Source organism: Phyllobates terribilis, unplaced genomic scaffold, assembly GCF_046119375.1.
Source record: "Phyllobates terribilis strain yellow unplaced genomic scaffold, ASM4611937v1 Scaffold_1__5_contigs__length_1240528914, whole genome shotgun sequence".
In the NCBI taxonomy this organism is placed as follows: Eukaryota; Metazoa; Chordata; class Amphibia; order Anura; family Dendrobatidae; genus Phyllobates; species Phyllobates terribilis.
In genome coordinates this window covers 881,614,904-881,641,798 of record NW_027362761.1, presented here as the reverse complement: position 1 = coordinate 881,641,798, position 26,895 = coordinate 881,614,904, and the positions used below count along the sequence as shown (strand labels likewise).

Below are 26,895 nucleotides of genomic sequence, written 5' to 3'. Positions count from 1 at the left end.
GACCAAAGCACAAATTTCCACTGGTCTAATGTCCATTCCTTGTGTTCTTTAGTCCAAACTTGTCTCTTCTGCTTGTTGCCTGTCCTTAGCAGTGGTTTCCTAGCAGCTATTTTACCATGAAGGCCTGCTGCACAAAGTCTCCTCTTAACAGTTGTTGAAGAGCTGTGTCTGCTGCTAGAATTCTGTGTGGCATTGACCTGGTCTCTAATCTGAGCTGCTGTTAACCTGCAATTTCTGAGGCTGGTGACTCGGATAAACTTATCCTCAGAAGCAGAGGTGACTCTTGGTCTTCCTTTTCTGGGGCGGTCCTCATGTGAGCCAGTTTCTTTGTAGCGCTTGATGGTTTTTGCAACTGCACTTGGGGACACTTTCAAAGTTTGCCCAATTTTTCGGACTGACTGACCTTCATTTCTTAAAGTAATGATGGCCACTCGTTTTTATTTACTTAGCTGCTTTTTTCTTGCCATAATACAAATTCTAACAGTCTATTCAGTAGGACTATCAGCTGTGTATCCACCAGACTTCTGCACAACACAACTGATGGTCCCAACCCCATTTATAAGGCAAGAAATCCCACTTATTAAACCTGACAGGGCACACCTGTGAAGTGAAAACCATTTTCGGTGAGTACCTCTTGAAGCTCATTAAGAGAATGCCAAGAGTGTGCAAAGCAGTCATCAAAGCAAAAGGTGGCTACTTTGAAGAACCAAGAATATGACATATTTTCAGTTGTTTCACACTTTTTTGTTAAGTATATAATTCCGCATGTGTTAATTCATAGTTTTGATGCCTTCAGTGTGAATGTACAATTTTCAAAGTCATGAAAATACAAAAAATTCTTTAAATGAGAAGGTGTGTCCAAACTTTTGGTCTGTACTGTATACCTGACAGGAGCCCATAGATTCTGCTGGCTCCAATAATATATACCTGACAGGAGCCCATACATTCTGCTGGCTCCAATAATATATACCTGACAGGAGCCCATACATTCTGCTGGCTCCAATAATATATACCTGACAGGAACCCATACATTCTGCTGGCTCCAATAATATATACCTGACAGGAGCCCATACATTCTGCTGGCTCCAATAATATATACCTGACAGGAGCCCATACATTCTGCTGCCTCCAATAATATATACCTGACAGGAGCCCATACATTCTGCTGTCTCCAATAATATATACCTGACAGGAGCCCATAGATTCTGCTGGCTCCAATAATATATACCTGACAGGAGCCCATAGATTCTGCTGGCTCCAATAATATATACCTGACAGGAGCCCATACATTCTGCTGCCTCCAATAATATATACCTGACAGGAGCCCATACATTCTCCTGCCTCGAATAATATATACCTGACAGGAGCCCATACATTCTGCTGGCTCCAATAATATATACCTGACAGGAGCCCATACATTCTGCTGGCTCCAATAATATATACCTGACAGGAGCCCATACATTCTGCTGGCTCCAATAATATATACCTGACAGGAGCCCATAGATTCTGCTGGCTCCAATAATATATACCTGACAGGAGCCCATACATTCTGCTGCCTCCAATAATATATACCTGACAGGAGCCCATAGATTCTGCTGCCGCTGCCTGGGGTGACGCCGGGTCCGTCCTCCACAGTCCCAGGAAGCAGTCCCAGGGCGATGACGTCATCGCCCTGAGACTGACCTCCTGTGCACGCGCCGGCAGTGTCACGCTGTGCAGAGGAGGCAGAGGGGCACTGCGGCAGCAGGCAGAGCAGGGAGATCGCTCTCCCTGCTTTGCCGCTGCAGTGGGCCCATCACTAATCATATCGGCAGTGCTGCCGATATGATTAGCGAACCGGGGGGGGGGGCCCCTCTGTTCTCTGTACAGGGCCCAGGGGGGATAGGGGGTGGGGCTTGGGGGCGTGGTCATCGGGACCCAGGGTTCACCGGCGGTTTTCCCGATCCTCCGGTGGGCCAGTCCGCCCCTAGTGGGAGGCATTATACTTTTTGTGGGTGGAAGTGTAGGCATCATACTTTGTGGGGGAAATGTACTGTAGGAGGCGTAATACTATATAGGGGGACACTGAGGACATAATACTGTGTGTGCGCTGCGGACATCATACTATGTGTGGGTGGCTGTAGGGATTATACTGTGTGGAAGTGGCTTTGGGGACATAAGACTTTGTGTGGGGAGTTGTGGCGCATCATACTGTATTGAGGGCTGTGGGGGCATTATAATATGTGTGAGAGACAATGGGGGAATCATATTTTGTGTGGGGGCACCAAGATAATCATACTGTTTGGGGAATGTACTGATGGACACATCATACTGTGTGTGTGTGGGGGGAAGGGGTATGTGAGGGCATCATTCTATGTTTGGGAGACCCCGGGTTTAACATATTGTGTGTGGGAGCACTGGGTGCATCATAATGAGTGGGGGTTTGTTGAGGGGATGTGAGGGACCACTGGAGGCATCGTACAGTGTTGTACTGTCATCATACAGTGTTTGGGTGGCTACGGTGGCTGTGGGGGCATCATACTGTGTTTGGGGGAACATACTGCGGGCGCATAAGCCTTTGCATTGACCACACTAATGACAGCTACATTTAACATAATATACTATATTTATATATTAACAGCAAGGTAAAATGTATGATTAAAATATAACTTTTAATTATTATATAAACTAAAAAGCCAGCAGGCTAGTGAACATGAAAGACATTGAGACCCACAAGTAACTTTTTAAGTAACCAGCACTGGTAAGGATAAATATACCAATATATTCTCAAAGAAATTTGGTAGTCTGGTGTATAAAGCATTGTAAACTAGATAACTGTACAAATAGGAACGATCTCACTGTGATTCAGGTGGTGTCCTAGGTGAACAGATCCAGTTCAGATCCCCAGTACCGGATGGATCAGGATATATGCTGTATACCGGATGAAGGAAAAAGGGGGGTGGGATTATTACAACAAGGCCACACATTACCCCACACTAAATTCCAGGGATCAATAATAAAAATGCCCCATGGTGCTCCGGATGTGTTTCATCTCTGACCGACTCATCGGGGGAGACAAAGGACCAAATAAAGGGGACGTCACAGCCATAAAGGCTGAGAGACAATTCTAACACAACACATGGGAGGAGGGGTGACCTATTACAATTAACATATCGAAAGAATTTTCCACCACAATCATTATAGTATATCACATTGATCAAATATTCAATACATTTTTTTATGAATTGGAAGTTACTTCTGAATTATCTATTGATTGGTAAAATAAAAAAAGATTGCATGAGTATTCAGAGCCTTGGCTCCTGTCAGCCGTGTCATCCCATTATAGCTACAGGGGTCAGAATGATGGACTAGACAGTGAACACATGCCCAGAAGCCATAGGAACATAAGTGCAACCTCTCATACTCCAGTGCTCTAGCAATACCGTGCAATAACAGTAGGTGGCAGCAGACAACAGGAAAGTGTATTAATTGCGTTGTACAATGTCTCCATACAGTAGAAATATTGTCTGGCTCCCAAACCTCAAAGCAACTTGCATCTGGAGAAGTAGACTTTGGATTTTGAAAATGTAACCATCTTTATCTAATATTGGAAATAATATACATTAAAACATTTTCCGATTTCCTATAATGTGTTTTTTGTAGCATTGTAAAAAAACATCTGTAATTTGTGACTTTGTGTACATTTTTAGTATGGTCCAGTTAATGACATGTCAGATGTGGCATAAGCCACTGCCAGTAGTTATGCTACATACGATCAGTGTATAATGCAACATGGTGACCAACATCGGCCACAGCATGATTTCAGTGATATCATCAAAAATAAACCGGCCATGTGAGTTTGTTCTAATTTTTTGCAAAGAAGCATCAGATATAGTATATACTTTCCATTAGCAGGAAGTTTAGCTTGGGGTCTGTATTAAGGGGTTAGTAGTTTGCATAGGAGCGCACTGCTCCCTAGCCAGATAAACTGCTGCCTGCTGGGGTCGGGTGCTCCTGTTTGATTGACAGCTCGTTGCTTCGCAGACCTGCATTGTACGTTTTCTGATGATGGTATATGAGGCAGCTTTGCCTCTGTAGCATAATGGAGCATAGTAGTACTGAAGCTAGCCGCAATCTGGAGCTGACTGGCAGCAGACCCAGGTAGCTTCAGTGCAGTGCTTGCAAGTTCCATAGAAAAGAGCTTGTAAGCACTGTGCATGTTTGGTAGCCAGTAGCCAAATCAACAAACAATAAATAGCCAAAAGTATAATTGGCAATAATAGGTGAACAGGGGAATATTTTAATATATAGCAATTTGCACAGCATTCTCACTATCAGGGTATGTGCCCACGTAGCGTTTTACAAGCGTATTTGATGCGGAATTTCCGCAGCGGAAACGCTTGTAAAACGCTTGGTCCCCAATGAGAATCCGCAAGTTCTATGCCCATGCTGCGGATTTTTCAGCAGCGTTTTTGATGCGCACAAAAATCCGCAGCATGTCAATTAATTTTGCGTTTCCGCATGCGGAATTGCCTTGTCAATGCAATAAAAAACGCAAGACAATTCCGCATGTCGAAAACGCGCGATAAACGCTTGCGGAATTCCGCATGCGTTTTTCCGGGAGAGGACATGCGGAAATGAAGGGCAAATTTTCCGCTTCATTTCCGCAACGTGGGCACATAGCCTCACTGTAGTGATGCTACAACCACAGTGACAGCGATAGGCAGGCTCTGCTCCTACACCCACTGTGCCTTCCATATAGAAAGCAGAGCACAATGTGAGAACTCTCAACCTCCCCCATCTCATAAAAGGTGTGCGCCTTGCCACAATCTTACTCCAGTCATTGACTGGTGTAAGATTTGTGGCGTAGTGTACGCCATAGCTTGTCATGACTTAGACAAGCGGGAGTCGCCATTCCCTGTCCCATTTTGGTGGAGCTGGCTGAAACTGATGCCTTATTCTTTACATAAAGTGGTTAATGCCTTTAAAGTGTAGCTGTCATTTAAGGAGAACTTGCCAATGCTACCTCTCCCCTCTCTATAGAACTTTATGAGCAGCAACTATTATCTGTCTTCACAGATTTTACCTGTTAATTGAGAATACTGAGAATGAAATATTAATTCAGGTGGAAAAAGGAGCTTATTTCTCTAATGAGATATATTAAAAAAAAATCTTATTTTCATTTCTATTATTGATTTACAGACAATAAAAATTAAAACGGCCGTTAGTCTTTAAGTCTCTGATACTGCAGTGACATCTAATGGCCAAAGATAATATAGCACATACACACAAGGTAACACATGGAACACGTTTTTCATATTTAAAGGGAGTCTGTCTCCCCTTATCTCAAATTGAAGTATTGAGACATTTACATAGGGGACTTATCCCATATAAAAATCATACATGCACTGTAAATTTTAATAATTTAGTTATATATGAAAACAGTTTTGTTGGATATGTAAATGATCCTCAATTACCATCCTCAGTCTCAAAATTAAAACTTCAACTCATCCTGCAAAAAACAAGCCCTCATATATCTATTTAGATGGGGGGAGGGAAAGTAATGAGTCTTGAAAGAAAGGGAGGGCAAAAACATAAATGTATAAAAACAGAATGATGAAGATGATGAGAAGCCTTTGTACGAGTATATGGTGCATGAACACAGTGTACAGTATGTAGGAGGGTGGGAGGTCTACTCCTGGAAAGGGGCCGAAGGGGCAATTCACTTGTCCCCATGTGGGCCAGTCCAAGCTTTCTCATAGGTATGTGCTCTCAGGACCTTTCCACTGTGGCCTTCCCATAATGAAAAATTTGCAGTGAAATCACCAACTGTAAATAACACTGGCTATTTCAATGGTTAAAATTTCTTAAAGATGTTGTCCATTATTGGACAATGCATAAGTGGTTAATATTTCTTAAAGGGGTTGTCAACCATTGGACAACCCCTTCACTACAACTGCAGGCTGGTGCAAAAAAAAAGTGCATAAGTAGTTCTTAGACTGGCACCGCTTCAACAATATCCCCTCTGTACGCCAGTCACAATGTTCTGTCATGTGGTTGCTGTAGCCAGTCTGAGGTTCTGATTGGCTGCAGCTTTGCTCTGATGAATAGAGAAAGCTGCAGTCAATCGGTGGCCATTGATTGACTGCAGTGGTCACGGGCTATTAGATTGTCATGTGACCACTGGAAGAGACAGCGAGGTAGATTGTAGGAGAGGCAACAGTTTGGGAATTAAATATGCCCTTTCTTTTACCTTGCAACAGACTGCAACTATTAGGGAGTGGACAACCCCTTTAGGAAATTGTAACCCTCTCTTTAAACATTGCTGAAACTATAATATGTTGCAGATTTTCTTTCTGCAAAATGCCAGATGGAAATTCCGCTGCATGTATGTATCGTGTGCACATACCCTAGAACATGCTGCATCTCTATAAGAAAACCTGGTCTAGGACACGTGTTCAGCGCATGATTTTAAAGGGAACCTGACAGCAGGATTTACCCCAGTAGGTATTAGGAGTAGAGATGAGTGAACCTGAACTTAAAAGTTTGGGGTTCGTACCGGACAGTTAGTGTCCAGCGCTAAACGCCAAGCATGGACTTCTCCCAGAAGAGAGTATTTTTTTCCAGAAGCAAAGTTCGGGTCTCCATTGTTTTCAACGGGATTCAGGCTCTGGTTCAAGTTCGGGTACAGTTCTGGTACCCGAACAGAACTTAGGACTAAAGTTTGGGTCGAGTACTAGAACCCAAACTTCCACGGGTCCACTCATCCCTAATTAGGAGAACTTTATCAGCCTATTGGCCTCATAGTACCATTGCTTGTGGGTAGTGGACTAGTCCAGAATTGCTGTCAATCATTGCTACAGCCTGCTGGGATCATGCCGACAGCAGCGTGATTTACACCCCTGTGTGTACAGGGTGACTAGGAAGCCGGAGAAGAAGGATTTCTCCTCCTCCCTGCTCCCCCTGTACACACAGGGATGTAAGTGATGCCACTGTGGGCATGATCCCAGCAAGCTGTAGCAATGATTACCAGCGGGCAGAGAGCAGGGAAGAATAAACATGGATTCTAAACACACAGGTGGCGCTTAGATATAACGCAGAGATCATTAAAAACGGTATTAGATGGTTGATAAAGTGCTCCTAACATCGCGTAAATCCTGCGGTAAGGTGGCATTCTTGAAGATGGTGACAGAATATTAAACCTTAATGTTGCATAGCTTTCATTATACACTGCTCAAAAAAATAAAGGGAACAATCAAATAACACATCCTAGATCTGAATGAATGAAATATTCTCATTGAATACTTTGTTCTGTACAAAGTTGAATGGGCTGACAACAAAATCACACAAAAATAATCAATGGAAATCAAATTTATTAACCAATGGAGGCCTGGATTTGGAGTCAACCCCAAAATTAAAGTGGAAAAACACACTACAAGCTGATCCAACTTTGATGTAATGTCCTTAAAACAAGTCAAAATGGGGCTCAGTATTGTGTGTGGCCTCCACGTGCCTGTATGACCTCCCTACAATGCCTGGGAATGCTCCTGATGAGGTTGCGGATGGTCTCCTGTGGGATCTCTTCGAAGACCTGGACTAAAGCATCCGCCAACTCCTGGACAGTCTGTGGTGCAACGTGAAGTTGGATGGAGCGAGACATGATGTCCCAGATGTGCTCAATCGGATTCAGGTCTGGGGAACAGGCAGGCCAGTCCATAGCTTCAATGCCTTCATCTTGCAGGAACTGCTGACACACTCCAGCCACATGAGGTCTGGCATTGTCCTGCATTAGGAGGAACCCAGGGCCAACTGCATCAACATATGGTCTGAGGATCTCATCTCGGTACCTAATGGCAGTCACGCTACCTCTGGCGAGCACATGGAGGGCTGTGCGGCCCTCCAAAGAAATGCCACCACACACCATTACTGACCCACTGCCAAACCGGTCATGCTGAAGGATGTTGCAGGCAGCAGATCACTCTCCACGGCGTCTCCAGACTCTGTAACGTGTGTCACATGTGCTCAGTGTGAACCTGCTTTCATCTGTGAAGAGCACAGTGGCGACTTTGCCAATTCTGGTGTTCTGTGGCAAATGCCAAGCGTCCTGCACGGTGTTGGGGTGTGAGCACAACCCCCATCTGTGGATGTCGGGCCCTCATACCACCCTCATGGAGTCGGTTTCTAACCGTTTGTGCAGACACATGCACATTTGTGGCCTGCTGGAGGTCATTTTGCAGGGCTCTGACAGTGCTCCTCCTGGTCCTCCTGCAGCTGGGTTGTTGCCCTCCTACGGCCCCCTCCATGTCTCCTGGTGTACTGGCTTATCTCCTGGTAGCGCCTCCAGCCTCTAGACACTAAGCTGACAGACACAGCAAACCTTCTTGCCACAGCTCGCATTGATGTGCCATCCTGGATGAGGTGCACTACCTAAGCAACTTCTGTGGGTTGTAGAGTCCATCTCATGCTACCACGAGTGTGAAAGCACTACCAACATTCAAAAGTGACCAAAACATCAGTCAGAAAGCATTGGTACTGAGATGTGGTCTGTGGTCTCCACCTGCAGAACCACTCCTTTATTGAGGGTGTCTTGATAATTGGCAATAATTTCCATCTATTGTCTATGGCGCAGTGGTTAGCACTGCAGCCTTGCAGCGCTGGAGTCCTGGGTTCATAATCCCACCAAGGACAACATCTGCAAGGAGTTTGTATGTTCTCCCCGTGTTTGCGTGGGTTTCCTCCGGGTTCTCCAGTTTCCTCCCACACTCCAAAGACATACTGATAGGGAATCTAGATTGTGAGCCCCGATGGGGACAGCGACGATAATGTATGTAAAGCGCTGCGGAATATGTTTGCGCTATATAAAAATAAAGATTATTATTATTCCATTTGCACAACAGCATGTGAAATTGATTGTCAATCAGTGTTGCTTCCTAAGTGGACAGTTTGATTTCACAGAAGTTTGATTTACTTGGAGTTATATTCTGTTGTTTAAGTGTTCCCTTTATTTTTTTGAGCGGTATACAATGATTATATCTCATTTTCAGAATACTATGCAGCTCTAACGCTTGCTTTACGCTGCGGAAAGCTGCACATTATGGTCACTCGTCCTCTAGGAGGTTTCATCTCCATGTAGGAAGGAAGTTCTTAGATGCCAGACACCTGTTTCTCCAGCTTTTCAGAGAAATGCTTCCATAGCAAAGTACATTCCTACAGTTCTACATTCCTATAGTAAAGGGAACCTCACAGCCTCTGTACAGACACCGAGCAGGCTGCTGACATTATACAACTGTTATTTCCATTGATGAATACCATGATCGTTGCTGAGACCCACTGAGCAGATTGCAATGGTCTGAAGTAGAACGTTAACAATTTCAAACATTGAGAATAGAGAAAAACCTTTGATTTGTACTTTGTACAGGTTTTTTTTTATATATTCTCTGTTTCTCTAACCTTCCCACTTTCAGCAAAAGAATGAAGAAGATCTAGTTCTTCAACAATCCCACACCACAGAGCACACTTACAGTCCACCTAGTATTACATACAGTCAGTTTAACTCTTAGGTTACATATGTGACGCGCCCCCTGGGCCGTGGGGTACTCGGCAGCCGGGCCTCTGGTTGCCGGGGGATATCACGGTGGCTGGCCCGGTCCGTGACCCAGGGCGGTCAGTGAAATGGGGGATATTTATAGGGGATTTGTCGGTATTTTCGTGACGCCACCTGTGGTGTCTGGTGAGGATCACCAGCGCTGCAACAGTCCTCTGAGGCAGATGGTATGGCAGCTTGTGATGGAACGGCTCCCCACAGGTGGAGCAGGCCTCAGGGCAGTGAAAATGATGCAGGTTGCGCTGGGCGTTGTGGTGCAAGGGAAGCGATGGCGCAGCAGAAGTAACGGACAGAGACAGGGGCTTTGCTTCATTACCTTTACTGGTGATGCTGCAGGCACGGTCCAGGGTACTCCAGGTGAAGGGTGCACTTCTGGACTCTCCCCAGTGAGCGGGTATAGGGCCTCCTGATCCGTTGCTTATTTCTCTAGGCTTCTGGCCTGCCTGGAACTGGGCCTAGCTTGGTTACTATCTCTCTCTGCACCTGCTGACCTGGTGGTAGGGCCTTCTCTTTGAAGATCACTCTCCCTGGACACTGGGACCTCTGTGACTCCTGGCTCTGGTACTACAATCAGCATTAGGTGGACCTGGGACCTGTAGTTCTCCAGGGGTTCCGGTGGTTCCTACTGGGTATAAGGAGTCCCTGTAGGCGCGGACCCGATGTCCGGTACATAAATCGGGATGAGCTTACTATGCTCCTCTGCCCCCTTAGTTCCACTCTTCTTTTCTCCTCACCGTCGACCACACTCGGGGTCCTCACTACTGGACTGGCTGGCGTGCTGCGTCTTCACCGCTCTCTGAGCGTCGGCACGCTCTCAGCTCACAGACTCCCTTCTGTCTAAGCTGACAACTAACTTCTCACTCCCTGTAGACTGAACTGCCTGGCTCCACCTTCCCTTTTTATATCCCTATCAGGGCTCCCTATGCTGGTCTGAGGTGGAAGGTGGAGGAATATGAATGTAGTGAGGGCCTCTTGTGGAGAAGTCCATCCATGCACCCTTCTGGGTTCTGTGGCACCAATGCGCAGCAGGGCGCCACATTCCCCCCTAGTAAAACTCAGTACTCCTGGACTGAAGCAACTTTCAAAACAGGTTAACAATAACTTTAACATTTCTTCCCTTTATGGGAGGCACATCTCTTGAACGTTGCATTATAAACATTATAAATAATAAATATATATATACAATATAATAAGCAACCTCAGAATTTCAAGTCTGTTCCAGTGAGGTCCCCTACCAGGGTGTCCATCTCACAGGTAAAGTACAAGGTAGCTTGAGGGACCTGTCCAAAGCAAACCCTCAACTTAGGCCCTGGGCCACGCCAGACAGGTTTTTGTTCTGAGGTCACCTAAAGGGGGCACTCCAGGGAGTGCAATTATGTACAAGGGACAGTTTTTGGGCTGCACACAGTCCTCTGCCATAGAGTTTTTTATATACCCTTACGGGTAACTAGAGGCAACAAGAAAAGTGTCCATATCACTTAAATTGTCCATTATAAGGCAAAACACAAGTTAAGAAATTCATACATGAAAATACACAATATAATACCCCAGGGGCAACTATCTACACTGTCAGAGTTCCTTTTTCTATTCTCTGTATCTGACAGGGGTCTGACCTTACGTGCTACGTGTTGACCTGCGTAATGCTGGGATGTGTGAGGCACTAGTGTTTGCACCACCTCCCATTCTGTCAGTTCTAAATGTTGGGGGACTGCAGGGTTGCCTTAACCTCTCTATGGGACTGGCAAGTGTACCATTGGCTGGGCCTCTTTGCTCCACTCCAACCGGGGATCCTTCTTCCGGGGATTCTTCTTGAGCAGGCTCTTCTGAAGCACTTACAGGTTCTACTTGCTGTGGAGGGGCTTCTGGCTGTTGAAAGAAGTGGATCACAGGTATTATCACTGCTCCATCCAATTGAGGCCAATCTGCTGGGAAATCTCCTAATTCAGTATGTATTACTGCTTCTTTAGGTTCCTCCGGTACGATGAGAGGCACTTCTTCCTGGGGCTTTAGCAGACCTGGACACAACTTCAGATGGTCTCTAGATACCGTTGCAGTCGTTCTTCCTCCGTCCTTGGTAATTAAACAGGTCTTCCTGTTATCAAATCTTGAATTTAACACAGTGTAGGGTTCCCTCTCCCACCAAGTTTGTGGTTTCTTCTTTTTCTCTTTAGCATGACTTCTCCAGGTGCTAAGGGTTCTGCTGGCGCATTCTTGTTGTACTGTGCTTCCTGCTTGTCTCTTACCCTATTCAGACTGTCTTCGACACAGGCCTGTACTCTCCTGTACTGCTCCTGTCGAGTCGTATCCCAGTCCTCAGTGGACATATCTGCTTCGGGTTCTACTACACCAAGCTCCAGATCCATGGGCAACTTTCCGGGTCTTGCTCGCATGAGATATGCTGGAGTACAATTGGTGGAACTCACAGGTATGTGGTTGTACAGATCTACCAGGTCAGGTAGCTTGTCTGGCCACTTCAACAGGTCGATGACGATGTTATTCATCTTTTCACATAACCCATTGGTTTGGGGGTGGTACGGTGTAGTCCGGATCTTCTTACACCCATACAGATGACAAAACTCCTTGAACAATTCGGCTTCAAAGGCAGGGCCTTAATCCGTCAGCACCTGCTCCAGGTATCCATGGGGCCTGCAGAAGTACGCTTGAAACGTCTTTGCCGCAGTTTCTGCCGTCAGCTCCTTGACGGGGGCGACCACCAGGAACCGGGATTAGTGATCCACCATGGTCAGGGCATAGGAATATCCTGACCTGCTGGGTGACAGCTTGACATGTCCAGGGCCACGATCTCCAGTGGTCGAGTCGTCTTGATGGGTTGCAGGGGTGCCTTCTGGCTGCTGTAGTCTTTTCTTCTGAGGCTACAGGGTCCACAATCCCGGCACCATCTCTCTATGGAACTGTGCATTCCAACCCAATGAAACCGACCTTTCAGCAGGGTTTCTAGCTTCTTCCAGCCAAAGTGCCCCGCTTGATCGTGGTAGGCCTCCAACACCATCTGGATGTCCGTCCTAGGCACTACGATCTGCCATACCATCTCATGGGTCCTTGGGTTGACGTACCTTCAGCACAGCTTCTCCCTATAGATGAACAGCCGGCTCCTCTCATTCCACAGCTGCTTGGCTTGTGGAGACGCGTCCTTCTCCAGGGAGGAACCTTCCTGGGTTATCAGTTCTTTGACACAGCTGACAACCGGGTCGCTGTCCTGGGTCTCCTTCCAGCTGTGGTGAGGCAAAGGGTTTAACGTCTTACCGCGATGCCTCCTGGAGGCTCGTTGCTCGTGGACCATTCCATTACGGTGGAAGGCAGATAGCTCAATCTCCTCCAGGTCATCCACTTTTTCTTCAGTGTCCGACTGGTGAGGCATCCTGGACAGGGCATCGGCATTGGCATTCTTGCGGCCTGCCCGGTACTTAATGGTGAACTGGTAGTTTGACAGCCGAGCCATCCATCATTGTTCCATGGCTCCTAACTTGGCTGTTTCTAGATGAGTCAAGGGGTTATTATCAGTGTAGGCAGTGAACTTACTGGAAGCTAGGTAGTGCTTGAACCGCTCGGTGATGGCCCAGACCAGGGCTAGGAACTCCAACTTGAAGCTGCTATAGTTCTCTGGGTTCCTCTCGGTCGGGCGGAGCTTCCTGCTTGCATAAGCGATCACCTTCTCTCGGCCATTCTGCTTCTGACTTAACACAGCTCCTAATCCTTCATTGCTGGCATCAGTGTACAGCAGGAACAGTTGGCTGTAGTCAGGGTAGGCTAGGATCTCTTCACCGATCAGGACCTCCTTCATCACCTCAAAGGATTCAGCTTGCTCCTTACCCCACTGGAACAGGGGGTTTCTGCCTCTCCCGGACTGTCCTACCTGGAGATCTTGCAAAGGCGCCGCTTTCTTGGTGTAGTCCTTCACAAACCTCCGGTAATACCCGACTAGTCCCAGGAACTGACGTACCTCCTTGAGACTCTTCGGCTCCGGCCATTTCTGGATGGCGGTGACCTTCTCCGGGTCCGGTGCTGCTTCTTCTGGACTGACGATGTGCCCCAGGTACTGTACCTTTCGCTTTAGCAGGTGGCACTGGGAGGGCTTCAGCTTCATCCCATACCGGGACAGCGACTCAAATACCTCTGCCAGGTGCTTAAAATGGTCCTCGTACGTTTTGGAGTACACTATCACGTCATCCAGGTATAGCAGTACAGTCTCAAAGTTGCGGTGTCCCAGGCAGCACTCCATCAATCTCTGGAACGTTCTGGGGGCGTTGCAGAGTCCGAACGGCATACTGTTGAACTTGCAGAGTCCCATCGGGGTAGTAAAGGCCGTCTTCTCCCGATCCTCCTCAGCAACAGCTACTTGCCAGTACCCACTAGTGAGGTCAAGGGTGGAGAAGTAATTTGCAGACTTTAATGCAGCCAGGGATTCCTCTATACGGGGCAAAGGGTATGCATCTTTGTGTGTTATGCGATTTACCTGTCTGTAATCTACACACATTCTCATGCTTCCATCCTTTTTCCTGACTAGGACCAGGGGAGCTGCCCAGGGACTACAGCTGTCCCTTACTACCCCTGCCTTCTTCATGTCGTGCAACATCTCCTTCGCCTTCTGGTAGTGTGCTGGTGGTATGGGCCTGTAACGTTCTTTGATGGGTGGATGGTCACCCGTGGGTATATGCTGTTGTACCCCTTTAATCCTCCCAAAGTCAAGTGGGTGTTTACTGAATACCTGCTCGTATTCCTGAACCACCCGGTTTACGTCCTGTTTATGATGGGCAGGAGTGGTGTCTGTCCCAACATGGAGCTGTTGACACCAATCCTCCACCTGGGTTCCCGGGTTATTATCCTCCACTTCGTCTGGTGAGGTTAAGGACTCCGCCGTGTGTACGGAGTTGTTATCTACTGTGTACAGTTTGGCAACAGTGGAGTAGCGTGGTAATCTAGTCTCGTCCTCCCCATAGTTTAGGAGGCGTACGGGCACCCTCCCATTGCGTACATCCACTACCCCTCTGGTAGTCAAGAGTGTAGGTCTATACTCCGAGCTAAGGGGCTCTACTACCACCTGGTAGCTCCGTCCTTTGAGACCTATTGCTGCTCTACACCAAATCGCATTTCACTCATTGGGGGAATCACAATGGGTATCGGGTCTTTCACCCGTACATTACCGATTTCACCACCTGATAGCTTTACATGTTGCTGGTACATAAGGGCTCGGATCTCTTTCTGGAGCACCCTCCGCTGCCCTGGTCTGGCGGTGTCAGCCATCTGTTGGAGCAAGAACAACACTTCTCCCAAACAGATACTAACAATATTTGTGCCAAGTACCATATACAAGTCTGTATCATCAGGATTAGTCTCTACTACAATTAGCCCCTGGTCCTTCAGTTCCACTCTTCCCACCTTTACTGCCACATCCTTAACCCCGACTAAGTTAAGGGGGAGGCCATTTGAGGCATACATGGAAAGGTTTGGATCTGGCGGGTGAAGTTTGTGTATGGACCAGAACCTTTTGTAGAGGACATCAGGCATGATGGTTACCTGAGATCCTGTGTCCAGCAGGGCAGGTGTCGCGATGCCATCCAGCACAATGGACAGGAAAGGTCTTCCTCCCACGAACCGGCGGTACCAGTTTGATGGGCCTGGTTGGTCTTCTCCTGGGTGTCGGCCCTCGGCCCCAGGGTTTGCTTGTTTAAAGGACAGGTCCATGTGGTGTGGACTGCTTTATTGCAGCGGTAGCAGATGAAGTATTCCGGAGGGTGCCGTTGGTCGTTGGTCCTCCCATGGGATGGCGTTGTCCTCCTACGGGGTGGCGTTGTCCTCCTCCTTCTTCTTCTCCAGGGGACATCCTCAGGGCAGTCGGCGAGTAGGATCCTTCCTTCTGGCTCAGGCTCCGTCTGTAGCTGCAGGGTGCTCATGACAGTGGTCAGGGTTTTACTTAACTGGCGCACTTCAGAGCGTAAGCTGTCCAGCTCGCTAGGGGGCACTGTTTGCATCCTTGTTTCAGCCGTCAATGGAGGAGCAGTGGGTGCTGCAGGCACTGGGGTGGCCCCACCCTGGTAACGTTGAACAGCAGTATCTGTTGTTTCCAGGGGCTGCAGACCCTTTATAGCCATGTCCTTAAGGGTGTCAAAGGTGGCATCTGGATGATCTAAGGCCCAACACCGTACAGTTCTGCTCTCTTCTTGGGACTTCAACCCCCGGATGAATTGTTCCATCAGCATTTTATTTTCCTCATGGATGCTGGCTGGACTAACCTGTTTCAGGGCCCGTAGGGCCTCCTGTAAGCGCCAGGCATAGTCCCGGATACTGTCCTCGGGTTTCTGGACACACTGGTAGAACCTCATCCGGAGATCTGTCTCAGTGCGGTTTTCAAACGCCGTTTGCAATCTTTTAAAGATGATGGACACTGATTCTTGGTCTGCGACTGGCCAGGTTTCAACTTCTCGCTCAGCGGCACCAGTCAATTGTCCGAACACTACAGCGGCTCTCTGCTTGCCAGTCATAGAATACATATCCAGTATGCCGCATATTTTCCTTTTGAATCCGGACAGTGTGTCTGGTTTACCATTATACTGGGGGAACCACTTCGCTCCCGGGATATACGGCAGGGCCATAGGTATCAACGGAGTTACGACCCCTGCTGGTGGAGCGACCGCTCCGGCCTGTGCAGCGGCGGGCGCCGGTTGGGCTTCAGGAGCGTTAACCGGTGCTCCAGCGGCTTGCTGGTCATCGGCCATGGTTGCGCCCCCCTAGTGAACCAGAGCCTACCTTCTTCAACGGGTAGGCCGCCGCTCCGCGGGTGACGGTCTTCTTCCAGGACCTTGCGTCGCTCGCGTCTGACGTCAGAGCGTCCTCCGGCTCCTTCCAGGACCTGACGCTTCCTGATTCGACGTCAGGGGCGGGGCGTGTCCTCAACTTCGCGCGCTTCCAGCGGTTACGCCTCTCCAATTCCCGCAGTTACACCCCTCTTCTTCCCGCGCGGCAACAGGAAAAATGGCGGATATGGCGGGAAAACCTCGGGAATGGCGGGAAAACTTCACCACAGTGAGTAACACAGTCTTTTTAAGGCGCACAGTGCCCAGTGGCAGCGGGCACGGAATCCTGTTTGTGACGCCAAGGCTGACGCGCCCCCTGGGCCGTGGGGTACTCGGCAGCCGGGCCTCTGGTTGCCGGGGGATATCACGGTGGCTGGCCCGGTCCGTGACCCAGTGCGTTCAGTGAAATGGGGGATATTTATAGGGGATTTGTCGGTATTTTCGTGACGCCACCTGTGGTGTCTGGTGAGGATCACCAGCGCTGCAACAGTCCTCTGAGGAAGATGGCATGGCAGCTTGTGATGGAACGGCTCCCCACAGCTGGAGCAGGCCTCAGGGCAGGGAAAACGATGCAAGTTGTGCTGGGCGTTGTGGTGCAGGGGAAGCGACGATGGCGCAGCAGAAGTAACGGACAGAGACAGGGGTTTTGCTTCATTACCTTTACTGGTGATGCTGCAGGCACGGTCCAGGGTACTCCAGGTGAAGGGTGCACTTCTGGACTCTCCCCAGTGAGCAGGTATAGGGCCTCCTGATCCGTTGCTTATTTCTCTAAGCTTCTGGCCTGCCTGGAACTGGGCCTAGTTTGGTTACTGTCTCTCTCTGCACCTGCTGACCTGGTGGTAGGGCCTTCTCTTTGGAGATCACTCTCCCTGGACGTTGGGACCTCTGTGACTCCTGGCTCTGGTACTACAATCAGCATTAGGTGGACCTGGGACCTGTAGTTCTCCAGGGGTTCCGGTGGTTCCTACTGGGTATAAGGAGTCCCTGTAGGCGCGGACCCGGTGTCCGGTATATAAATCGGGGTGAGCTTACTATGCTCCTCTGCCCCCTTAGTTCCACTCTCCATTTCTCCTCGCCGTCGACCACACTCGGGGTCCTCACTACTTGGCAGCTGGCGTGCTGTGTCTTCACCAGTCTCTGAGCGTCGGCACGCTCTCAGCTCACAGACTCCCTTCTGTCTAAGCTGACAACTAACTTCTCACTCCCTGTAGACTGAACTGACTGGCTCCACCTTCCCTTTTTATATCCCTATCAGGGCTCCCTCTGCTGGTCTGAGGTGGAAGGTGGAGGTGTATGAATGTAGTGAGGGCCTCTTGTGGAGAAGTCCATCCATGCATCCTTCTGGGTTCTGTGCACCAATGCGCAGCAGGGCGCCACATTTGCACACAAAGTTTTTTTTTCAGATGGGTCTGCTCCAAAACTTGTCTGAAAAACTCTAACTCTTTATCAGAAATATGTTAATCGATCCTAAGACTGTACTCAAAAGATGTGGCCACAGTGGCCGCAAAGTGTGAACGCAGTCATATAGTCTCTGTTCATTAATAATTTCTCCTTACTTCACAGCATGATACACAGTGGCTCAAATTCATTAAAAACTTTGTGGGTACAAACTCTGAAAGTCAGAGCGATGTGACATTTTTTCTTTGGCCTCAGTCTCCTTATATTGTCTGTATGGAGAAGGGACATACCGGTAATACAGCACCAATATTTATTTTTTGGCCATGGTCACACATGATTTTCTATGCTACATATTTTTTAACATAAAGTTTGCCAAATAAGGTTAAGTCCTGACTTGGTGGATAATTTACATGCAGATTTAGTCACAAAGTTCATTCTATGCATTGCCAAGAATTAAATCCTCTGTGAAAATCCATGAATGTGTAAGGAAATAGAAATACTGCCCACGCTCCCACTTGAAGACATGCGTATTGTTATGATATGTAATGTGTATTGTGACATGCGTTATTAGTGACGGCGTTGCAGTCGACCGACAGTAGGGAGAGTTAGGGTTAATGATTGGTACTAGCCAAGAGTGGGAGGGGCTAAGGTGCAAGGACCCCAGGGTGCAAAAGGAGCAGACCTATGGCCTGACTAGTCAGCAGAGCTGCGTGTTGTGGGTGTTCCTGACATGATTGGAGACCGAGGCAGTGATCCTGAGTAGAGAGCGAGAGAGAAGTGACCGAAGGACAGAGTGAGGCACTGGAGATGGGTCCTGGAAAAGGATGCCTAGTCTAACAGTACGGCCTTGAGTACACAAGCCTGAGAGGTAACGGTCTGACAGAACAGGGAATGTGAGACCAAGAGAGGGGGTGTTACCTAGTCATGTCCACTATACTGTTGACGGAGCTGTTCTGTTCAGCTCCGTAATTGAACAGTTCCATGTGACACCGGGTACAGCTGATTGGCGAGATTTCCGGGTGTTGCACCCCACCAATCAGACATTGATGACCGATCTTAAGGATAAACTATCAATGTTAAAATCCCAGATACACCCCTCAAAGGAAACCTGTCTCCTGAAAAAATGCCTTTAACCTGCAGATATGAGTTTAATCTGCAAGTTAATAGCATTCTGAACCTACCCGGTGCCAGCAATTAGACCCACGCTGCCGGGAGGAAATTGACTTTATTCCCCTCTGCAGCTTTCTGGTTTTGGGCACAGGGGCGGCACCGGTGCTGGTTCATTCACCGGTTTGTGTATAGAGAGCGGCAGCGTGCAACTGCGGCCCTCACACTGACTGATAGCCGGCCTAATGCTGAGCTGCCAATAGATATCTCTTTGACTATAGAGATTCACAGTTACCCACCAGGAGCGAACACAGACAGAGGAGGGCCCCTGTGCAGGAACAATATATGGGCCCTTTACAGTCTAATAGCCCATCATAATGCACAATTCCACCTGCTTTGGAGGTAAAATTGGGTCTCCTTACCTCCTGGGCCCCTAGGTTGAACCATTAGTATGTCCACACACCTGTTACCAACAAAGGAGGCCGAAAAGGGAGTCCCACCCCAGCATTACCCAGAAAGTTTTCCAAATTCCCTGGGAAACAGCACCCACTTTTGGCCATGTTTTGCATTCTATTTTCAGCTCAAGGAATGCCCAACTTGTAGTAAAAAGTGACATTGAAATTGGAGACTGTGGCATCTATGGAGGTCATTAATAGATTCAAGTCTGCCAAACACAGTTTAACTCCTAGACAACAGCCTCACTATCAGTATTTGGTCAGTATTTTTTCTCAGGAGTGGGAGACAAAAGCAGGAGTGGGTGATAAATGCAGAATTGGTGACTTGTTTCTATTATACCTTTTTTCTGATTGTTCCTCACCTGGTTTTGGCTCCCATTCCTGAGAAAACATACTGACCGAATACTGACCAAATACTGAGAGTGTCACCCAGCTTTCACAAACTTAAATAGTAATGAGTAATACAGAATAGAGTACTAGTCAACTATTTGAGAAGACAATACAAGAACATTTCTTCAATTTTCATTTTAGTGGGGACACAGACTGTTTAAATATCATCAGTGAAAAAAGTGTCATTGTTGCCCATAGCAACCAATCAGACATCGGCTTTCATTTTAATAAAATATGGAATCTGATTGCTATGAGCAACGATTACATACAGTGGTATTCTCTATTTTTACGACTAACACACCACTGGAAATTTAAGTTATTTCATTTTTTCTCAGAAAAGAAAAAAAATCTCCCTAAGGAATCGGACTCCTGCTGGCTCTGCGGGCAGCCATCCGGCAGTTTTACTGACTTTTATTGATGAAGACAAAAAGTTTCATGTAACATTGGGAATATATGTGCAGTGGTGTTATACTAATACTTTATAGCATGTCTTTTCAATATTTAATTTAATATTTAATTTCCCAGAGGAGCACTCAAGGCGTTTAAGTCTCCTCATACTGGCATGCCAGACCTGGCTTGTCACTCTCCACAAGGAGAAACCTTACCCCTTAATTCCCAGTCTTAGCCTCTCACCTAACCAAATCAGTTCTCATAATTTGCACCGACGAGGGGCAATACCCCGAAACACTGTCTTTGCAAATTGGGATTCTGGTTTGGCTTTTATTCTAAGTCATATTGCAAGGCTCATTTAAGGGTCGATATTGACTTGTAGGATTGATGCTTCTAATAGGTAGCACTAGAGACAATTTGCATATTTAGTTACCCAGAGGAGCATGCAAGGCGTTTAAGTCTCCTTATACTGGCATGCCAGACCTGGCTTGTAGCTCTCCGCAAGTAGAAACCCCTTACCCCTTAAAACACTGATGATAAATCACTGACGTCTGAATGAGTCCTTATGGGTATATGTTCTATCCTTGAAAAACACAGATAGAATACGTATGTGAGTTGTGGATATTTTATTTAGACCTTAGTCTATAAAAAGTTTGTGTTTCAATTCTGTGGTGTGCAGTGACCTCAGGAGACAAGAAACGTGTATATTCAGTATGGACCGTGGTGGCCACTACCTTGTGGAGATTTCATAGTAATTGCCCCCTATTAACCATGAAATACTGTAATCTGACCCTGACCAGGTGGCATTTTATAGATAATTGGGTATACACAGTTCCAGATGGCATAAGTATGGGCACATCATGCTAAACACTTTTTGCCAAAGAAAAAAACAGACAGCAGGCTTTATATGTTGCTGTCTATGAATCAGTGTTATCATATTCTAGGAATGAAATACACAGAAGAGCTCTTGGATATTTCGTACTCAATAAACCCTTCTAACCTTCGGTTTGACCTTTGTTATAGAGATGACTATTAATTCTAAGTGCAATTACATTATGCCTCATGTGTATGCTGCCGGTGGCACTTACAGCTCTGCTACTCTCTGCAGCACATCTTAGTTTCATGCTGAGCAGATAATGAGCATTTTAACTGGGTCCCAAGTTAGTCAACCAATTCTTCACATCAGTATGTAATTTTCTAATTAGGTCATTGAGAGTACAGAAACATACATGCAACAGTATTCTTTCCTTTGTGCATTTTGTAGATTTTATTGTCATATATAATTTGGACAAAATGGATTGATCACAATTTTTATCCCAGTTTTATATGAAGCAATTATTATAAAGCTTTTATAGATACATAGTAAACTATTTAGGTCAAGCATCTGTACTTTAGGCCGGGGTCAGATGAGCGTATGAAAAAATCGTCTGATTTTCATGCAGAAAACGCGGATTTTCATCTACATTGTCATTCGTGTAGAATCCCTCTGTCTGTATTGTACATCTGTGAGACATCCATGTGCAGTTTTTGTGTCCGTAGTTTACATCCATGGGATTTCCATGTGGTGTCCATATTTATACATTAACAGTTTAAAATGTATGAGGTCAAATGCAGTTTCTTATGTTAAAAGGGGTTGTCAACTACATGGACAACCCCTTCTCAATTACTATATTCCCTATGAAAAAAAACACCAGCCAGTTCTCACCTCCTGTACAGGCATTATTCCATCGATGTCAGTGCCGCATCTCCCAGGGCCCACGTGACATTATGTCACGTAAGCCGTGCAACCAATCAGTGGCTGCTAATGATCTGCTTTACTCTCACTTCTTTTGGACAAAACTGACATCTGGAAGAAGTCAGTGCTGCCGCTCTCTCACTTCCTCCATATGTCAGGTGCATCAGAAGGACGTGAGAGTGAAGCAGCCCATTGGCTGCAGCGCTCATGTGACAATGTCACGTAAGCTGTGGGAGATCCAGCGCTGGCATAGTTGGAATGGCACTGGCACCAGCGCTGGAGGTGAGTACAGGCTGTTTTGCTGTTATTTTTTTTTATATAGCGCAATATAGTAGTTGAGAAGGGATTGTCCTTGTAGTGAACAACCCCTTAAATAATGGTAATATATCTGTAAATATCGGACGCAATACAAATGTTCTGTATGGGATCCAATTATTTTTGCACACCCATAAGCTGGAATGGGTGAGACTCATCCAACATTAGCAAGAGAATAAAGCATATAGCATTTTTTTTATGGGCTGAACAGCCCTATTGAATTACAATGGTCAGTGGGCTGTCTAATATTTACTTGGACAGCACATGTCCGTATAGTACACTCATCTGAATGAGCTTTTGGGAGTGCTTATGGGTTACTCTTACTTATGGGTTAGTCTTACTCAAGCATAGTTTTTATTTAGCCAGACTAAATATGTGTTAGAGAGGTAAAAAATATTAAAAATTTAGTTTTTTCTATCTACTGGCTAACATTGTACATATATATATTTTTTTCTGTTAAAAGAGCACAAGATGTGCACTTGATAGTACTATGCGGTTTTCAGTTGACCGTCATCACTTAATATAGTTTATTTGTCACATGCCATACACAATCAGGCCCATGTACATGGATGAAGTCAGGGTAATAAATAACTCATGGATAAATTAAATAATAATGCATAACCTGTGTCTTTTTTATAGGGAAAAGAAGGAAGATCCATATCCTTCCCCGCCAGAAGTTTTTCATCTGCCAGCTCACAACCATTTGGCTCTCCATTGTCACCATCACTTTTTGAGCCTGCACCTGGTTATGGTTACTTTGGCAAATCAGCAGCAACATCTGAAATACCGGGAAAGATGTTAACTCCATGGGAAGCAGCAACTAAATCTCCATTAGGGTTTGTGGATGATGCATTCTTACCACAAACAATTCATGAATCCGTATCTGCCAATGTATTGTCTGCTGCACGTCGAAAGACTTTACCAGAGCCCCCAGCAGCTTGGAAGTCCACCTCCACGCTGCCACCACGTAATAGTGCTTCTGCCTATAGGAGTAGACCTAGTAGTTCAACCTTACCAAAGAATATAGTGTCTGCACCTTCTATGCAATGTGGTTATCAGCTCAGGTATCCCTATCCCAGCTCACATTCAACAAATGTAGGTTCTGTACCATTGGAAACCAGGTCAGAATATTGCATGCCTACAGGGAGCAATCCAAACTTTAATCCTTATCCTAGGGCATGGAGGAGTTGAATATCATGTGTAATAATTCAGGAGTGCTAATTGCTCATTTTTGGTAGTCCAGTGTTCTGGACTGGTGGGCTAATAGTGAATTCGTAAGGATCAAAAGTACACGTGTTACTTTAACTCTAGCTTTTTGAGATCACAAGGTTTTAGAAATGCACAATCATATCATGTTTTCTAAAAACTGCTTTTACAATTAAGTTAGTATATATGGTTTCTAACCCACCATAATAGAATTTGGTGTCTCAAGTAAAGGCCAAAAGCACCGAATTGACGTGTTATTTCTCTAACAGCATGCTCCATAATGCAGAAAATGTTGAAGGCTCTTTCTTTTAAGGGGTTGTGCGGTCTAGTCTGTGTGACTGCAGACTTGTGACTCCTCGCAGCACACACATGTGCACTGCAAGGATTCGCCATTGTCTGCCCCGGGAATGGCGGTCAATTATGCGATATGCATACTTCCAGGCAGAACCTGCCTAGTAGGCGCGGCCCACTGAATACAAGTGTATTGAGCAAGGCCGGGACCTGTCTAGTGGGCATGGCCTTCCGGGTTCTGCCTGGGAATATACATATCGCATACTCGACCGCTGTTCCCGGTTCAGACAACGGCAAATCCTCGCAATGTGCGCAGAGAGGATTCACAAATCTGCAGTCACACAGAGTTCATTTTAGACCTTTAAGCTTGCTGAAAATGTGGCCAGAAATGTTGCTCTCTTTGGCAGGTTGGCAATGCATAATGCCTCGTATTGCTAAGCTCCAGAATAGTATTAGGTAGTATACAGCATGTTAAAAGTCTAATTGTAGCCCTTCAGTATAGTACTTGGTGACAATGTGGTCGCAGACCAAAAAAGGTCAAGATAATGACTTAACGTCGATAATGTGAATACAAGGCCTCATTCAGAAATCTGTGAAAAAACACTATATCATATTTGATATATTAAGGATTTAACTCATACCTATTATAGTCCATGTGGCTGTTCAGACTTCTGTGATTTTTTGTAGACCGAGTGGTCCACAAAAAATAATGGAGATATATCCGTTTTTGATCTGAGTTACGGATCAAAATGACCCAAATAAGTCTATGGGTCAGTGAATGTCATGTACAGCACACATTGTCTGCATGTGCCATCCGTGTGCTATTCATTTTTAACTTTGTAGTGAATTGGCTTTTTCATATGATAAAAAAACTGATGAAACGCTAACGGTAAAAAGTGACATTGACCAAACATTGATCGTCTGCATGATGCCGTAACTGTAATGTTAATAACAAGATAAGTGTTGTGAAAACTTTGCAAACATTCATTTGCAAATAAAGTTGTTTTCACCGCTAAAAACGTAATGGGGTTGTTAAAGAGCAGCCGATTGCTCAGGCTGGGTTCACACAGCGTTTTTTCTTAAGTTCAATGGCCCTGTGGGGGCTTCTGTCTGAGACCCCCTTCCCCGCAAAATGGAATTCTGGTGCACGAGCTAACAGAGCCATTGACTATAAAGACACAGACGGAGTCACAATGTGTCTGTCGTGCATCATTTTTGGCTATATAGGTCATATATATAGGCATATACTGTATGGATGAAAATGATGCACAACATAACACACTGGGACTCTGTTTGCATCATTGTAGTCGATGTATTCGTAGAGTTTGGACAGAAATTCCAATTGGAGCACTGAATGTAGGAAAAAACGCTATGTGAACCCAGCCTTAGAGTTGCGGTAATCAGAAGGGAACAAAACGATAAGTGTGAGATATAGAGCTGTGCATCATTAGAAAGGAGGAACCAAGAGCCTGTTGACTTGTCCTGATGCCCCAGATCAGTGGCCCCAGTATGTAGATCTCATGGCAATTATAACAGCCATTTTTATAACTTCAGAATGTCTTTCATTGAAACACTCAGAATTTTGTCCTGTAGAACAAAGATATTTATCAGCTGTTAGCAATGGCGGCCAGTGATACAGTATTTCTATCAGCTGAGGGAGGAATGCACCCTAGATTGGGATTAAAGGTTATTTCTCTGTGTGCTATTCGATCAGCCTTGCCGGCTGTTTGGACATAAGACCAAGCTATACAGAATGTTACACATTTTTTTGTGCCAGAATTAAAGTGGTTGTTGGATGACATTACATTTTTCGTGGTTTGTAAATGTAAATTCATTATACTGACTAATATATTTAAATTTTCTAAACTTGACATGCTGCATTGTCCCAGGAGTCTAATTTCACCACATTCCAACACAGGCATGGAGCGCCCTTTCCCTATCTGTCAGTGACAACGGGGCTGGCTGTATTGCTTAGTTCAATAGCTAAGGCTGCCCATATCTCAATCACAACTGATGAATAAGGTTGGCGTAGCTAATGAACTGAGCTTGGCAGCCAGCCCCCTTCATCACATCACCATCACCCGGTGACAGAGGAATTTCTGTGTCTGTGTTAAAGGGAATCTGTCAGTAGGATCAACTCTCCTAAGCCTTCTATATGGGCATGTAGGTCATAGGAAGCTGAATAAAATGACACCTTGATATCTGTGATCCAATGTCTTATTACAGAGAAATCCAAGTTTTTCTTATATGTAAATGAGCTGTTCCAGGCTATGGGCTGAACACTGATCTTCATGAGAATCTGCCTCCAGAGATTATATTACATGAAGGGGGAGTTACCAGTGAGATGTGTGATGGCCGCTCTCTGCTGTCCTGATCTCACTGCAGAGCTGTGTGTGATTATACCTGACACATCTACAGGTTCCTCTCAGCTCCAGCTTCCATCTCATAGGCAGACAGGGTTGTAATAGTGTTGTAATACAGCAGAGCTCAGAGAGCTGTAAAAATGTGTTTGCAAGAAGGCAAAGTTCACTTCTCCTGTTCTGTGTTAGTTACTTGTCTCACACTGGTAACTCCCCCTTCATGTAAAATGAGCTCTGGAGGCAGATTCTCATGTAGATCTATGTCTGGCCCATAGTCCTGAGCATTTCATTTACATATAAGAAAAATGTGGATATCTCTGTAGTAAAACATCAGATCGCTGATATCAAGGTATCATTTTATTCAGCTTCCTATAACCTACATGCCCATATAGTCGGATTAGGAGGGTTGATCCCTATGACAGGTCCTTTAATATGTCATAAGAAGATACACTTTATAAATCAAGCTAGGAATCTGATATTAGGCCATCCATGAAGTTTATAAAACCCATGTATATTAGTTTAAATAATTTTGATCTTTTGATGTTGTCGGACAGCCCTTTTAATATATAGAAGGTAAAGTCAAATTCTTCAAGCAAGTGTTATAATTGTGAAATTTTAGCTTCAACATGCAAACATACATCTAATATCAGTAAGAAAATGTATGTGCAATGTATTAAGAAGGTTTCAATTAGATATCACAATATATGCCATGTAAGTTAGAATTAGTTGAGTATAAGAAAAATCAGAAGTGCCCAGTGTGATCACTTTGAAGAGGTTGTCTGCTTTGGATAAACCAGTTTATTTAGAAAGATCCCCTAATGCCAAGTAGATATCTGGGTATTGCCCCGCTGAT

At 45.8% G+C, this 26,895-nt stretch overlaps 1 protein-coding gene across 3 annotated transcripts in view; it reads left to right on the top strand.

The window, feature by feature from the left end:
- Nucleotides 1-25,860, top strand: part of SYNPO2 (synaptopodin 2) — a 448,549-nt gene extending 422,689 nt beyond the window's left edge. For all 3 annotated transcript variants that reach the window (XM_073639782.1, XM_073639772.1, XM_073639792.1), the window contains one exon: nucleotides 22,825-25,860. In XM_073639782.1, coding sequence (XP_073495883.1) covers nucleotides 22,825-23,376 — 552 coding nt within the window. In that variant the 3' untranslated portion in view covers nucleotides 23,377-25,860. The remainder of the gene's footprint in view (nucleotides 1-22,824) is intronic.
- The last annotated feature ends 1,035 nt before the right edge of the window (nucleotides 25,861-26,895 follow it).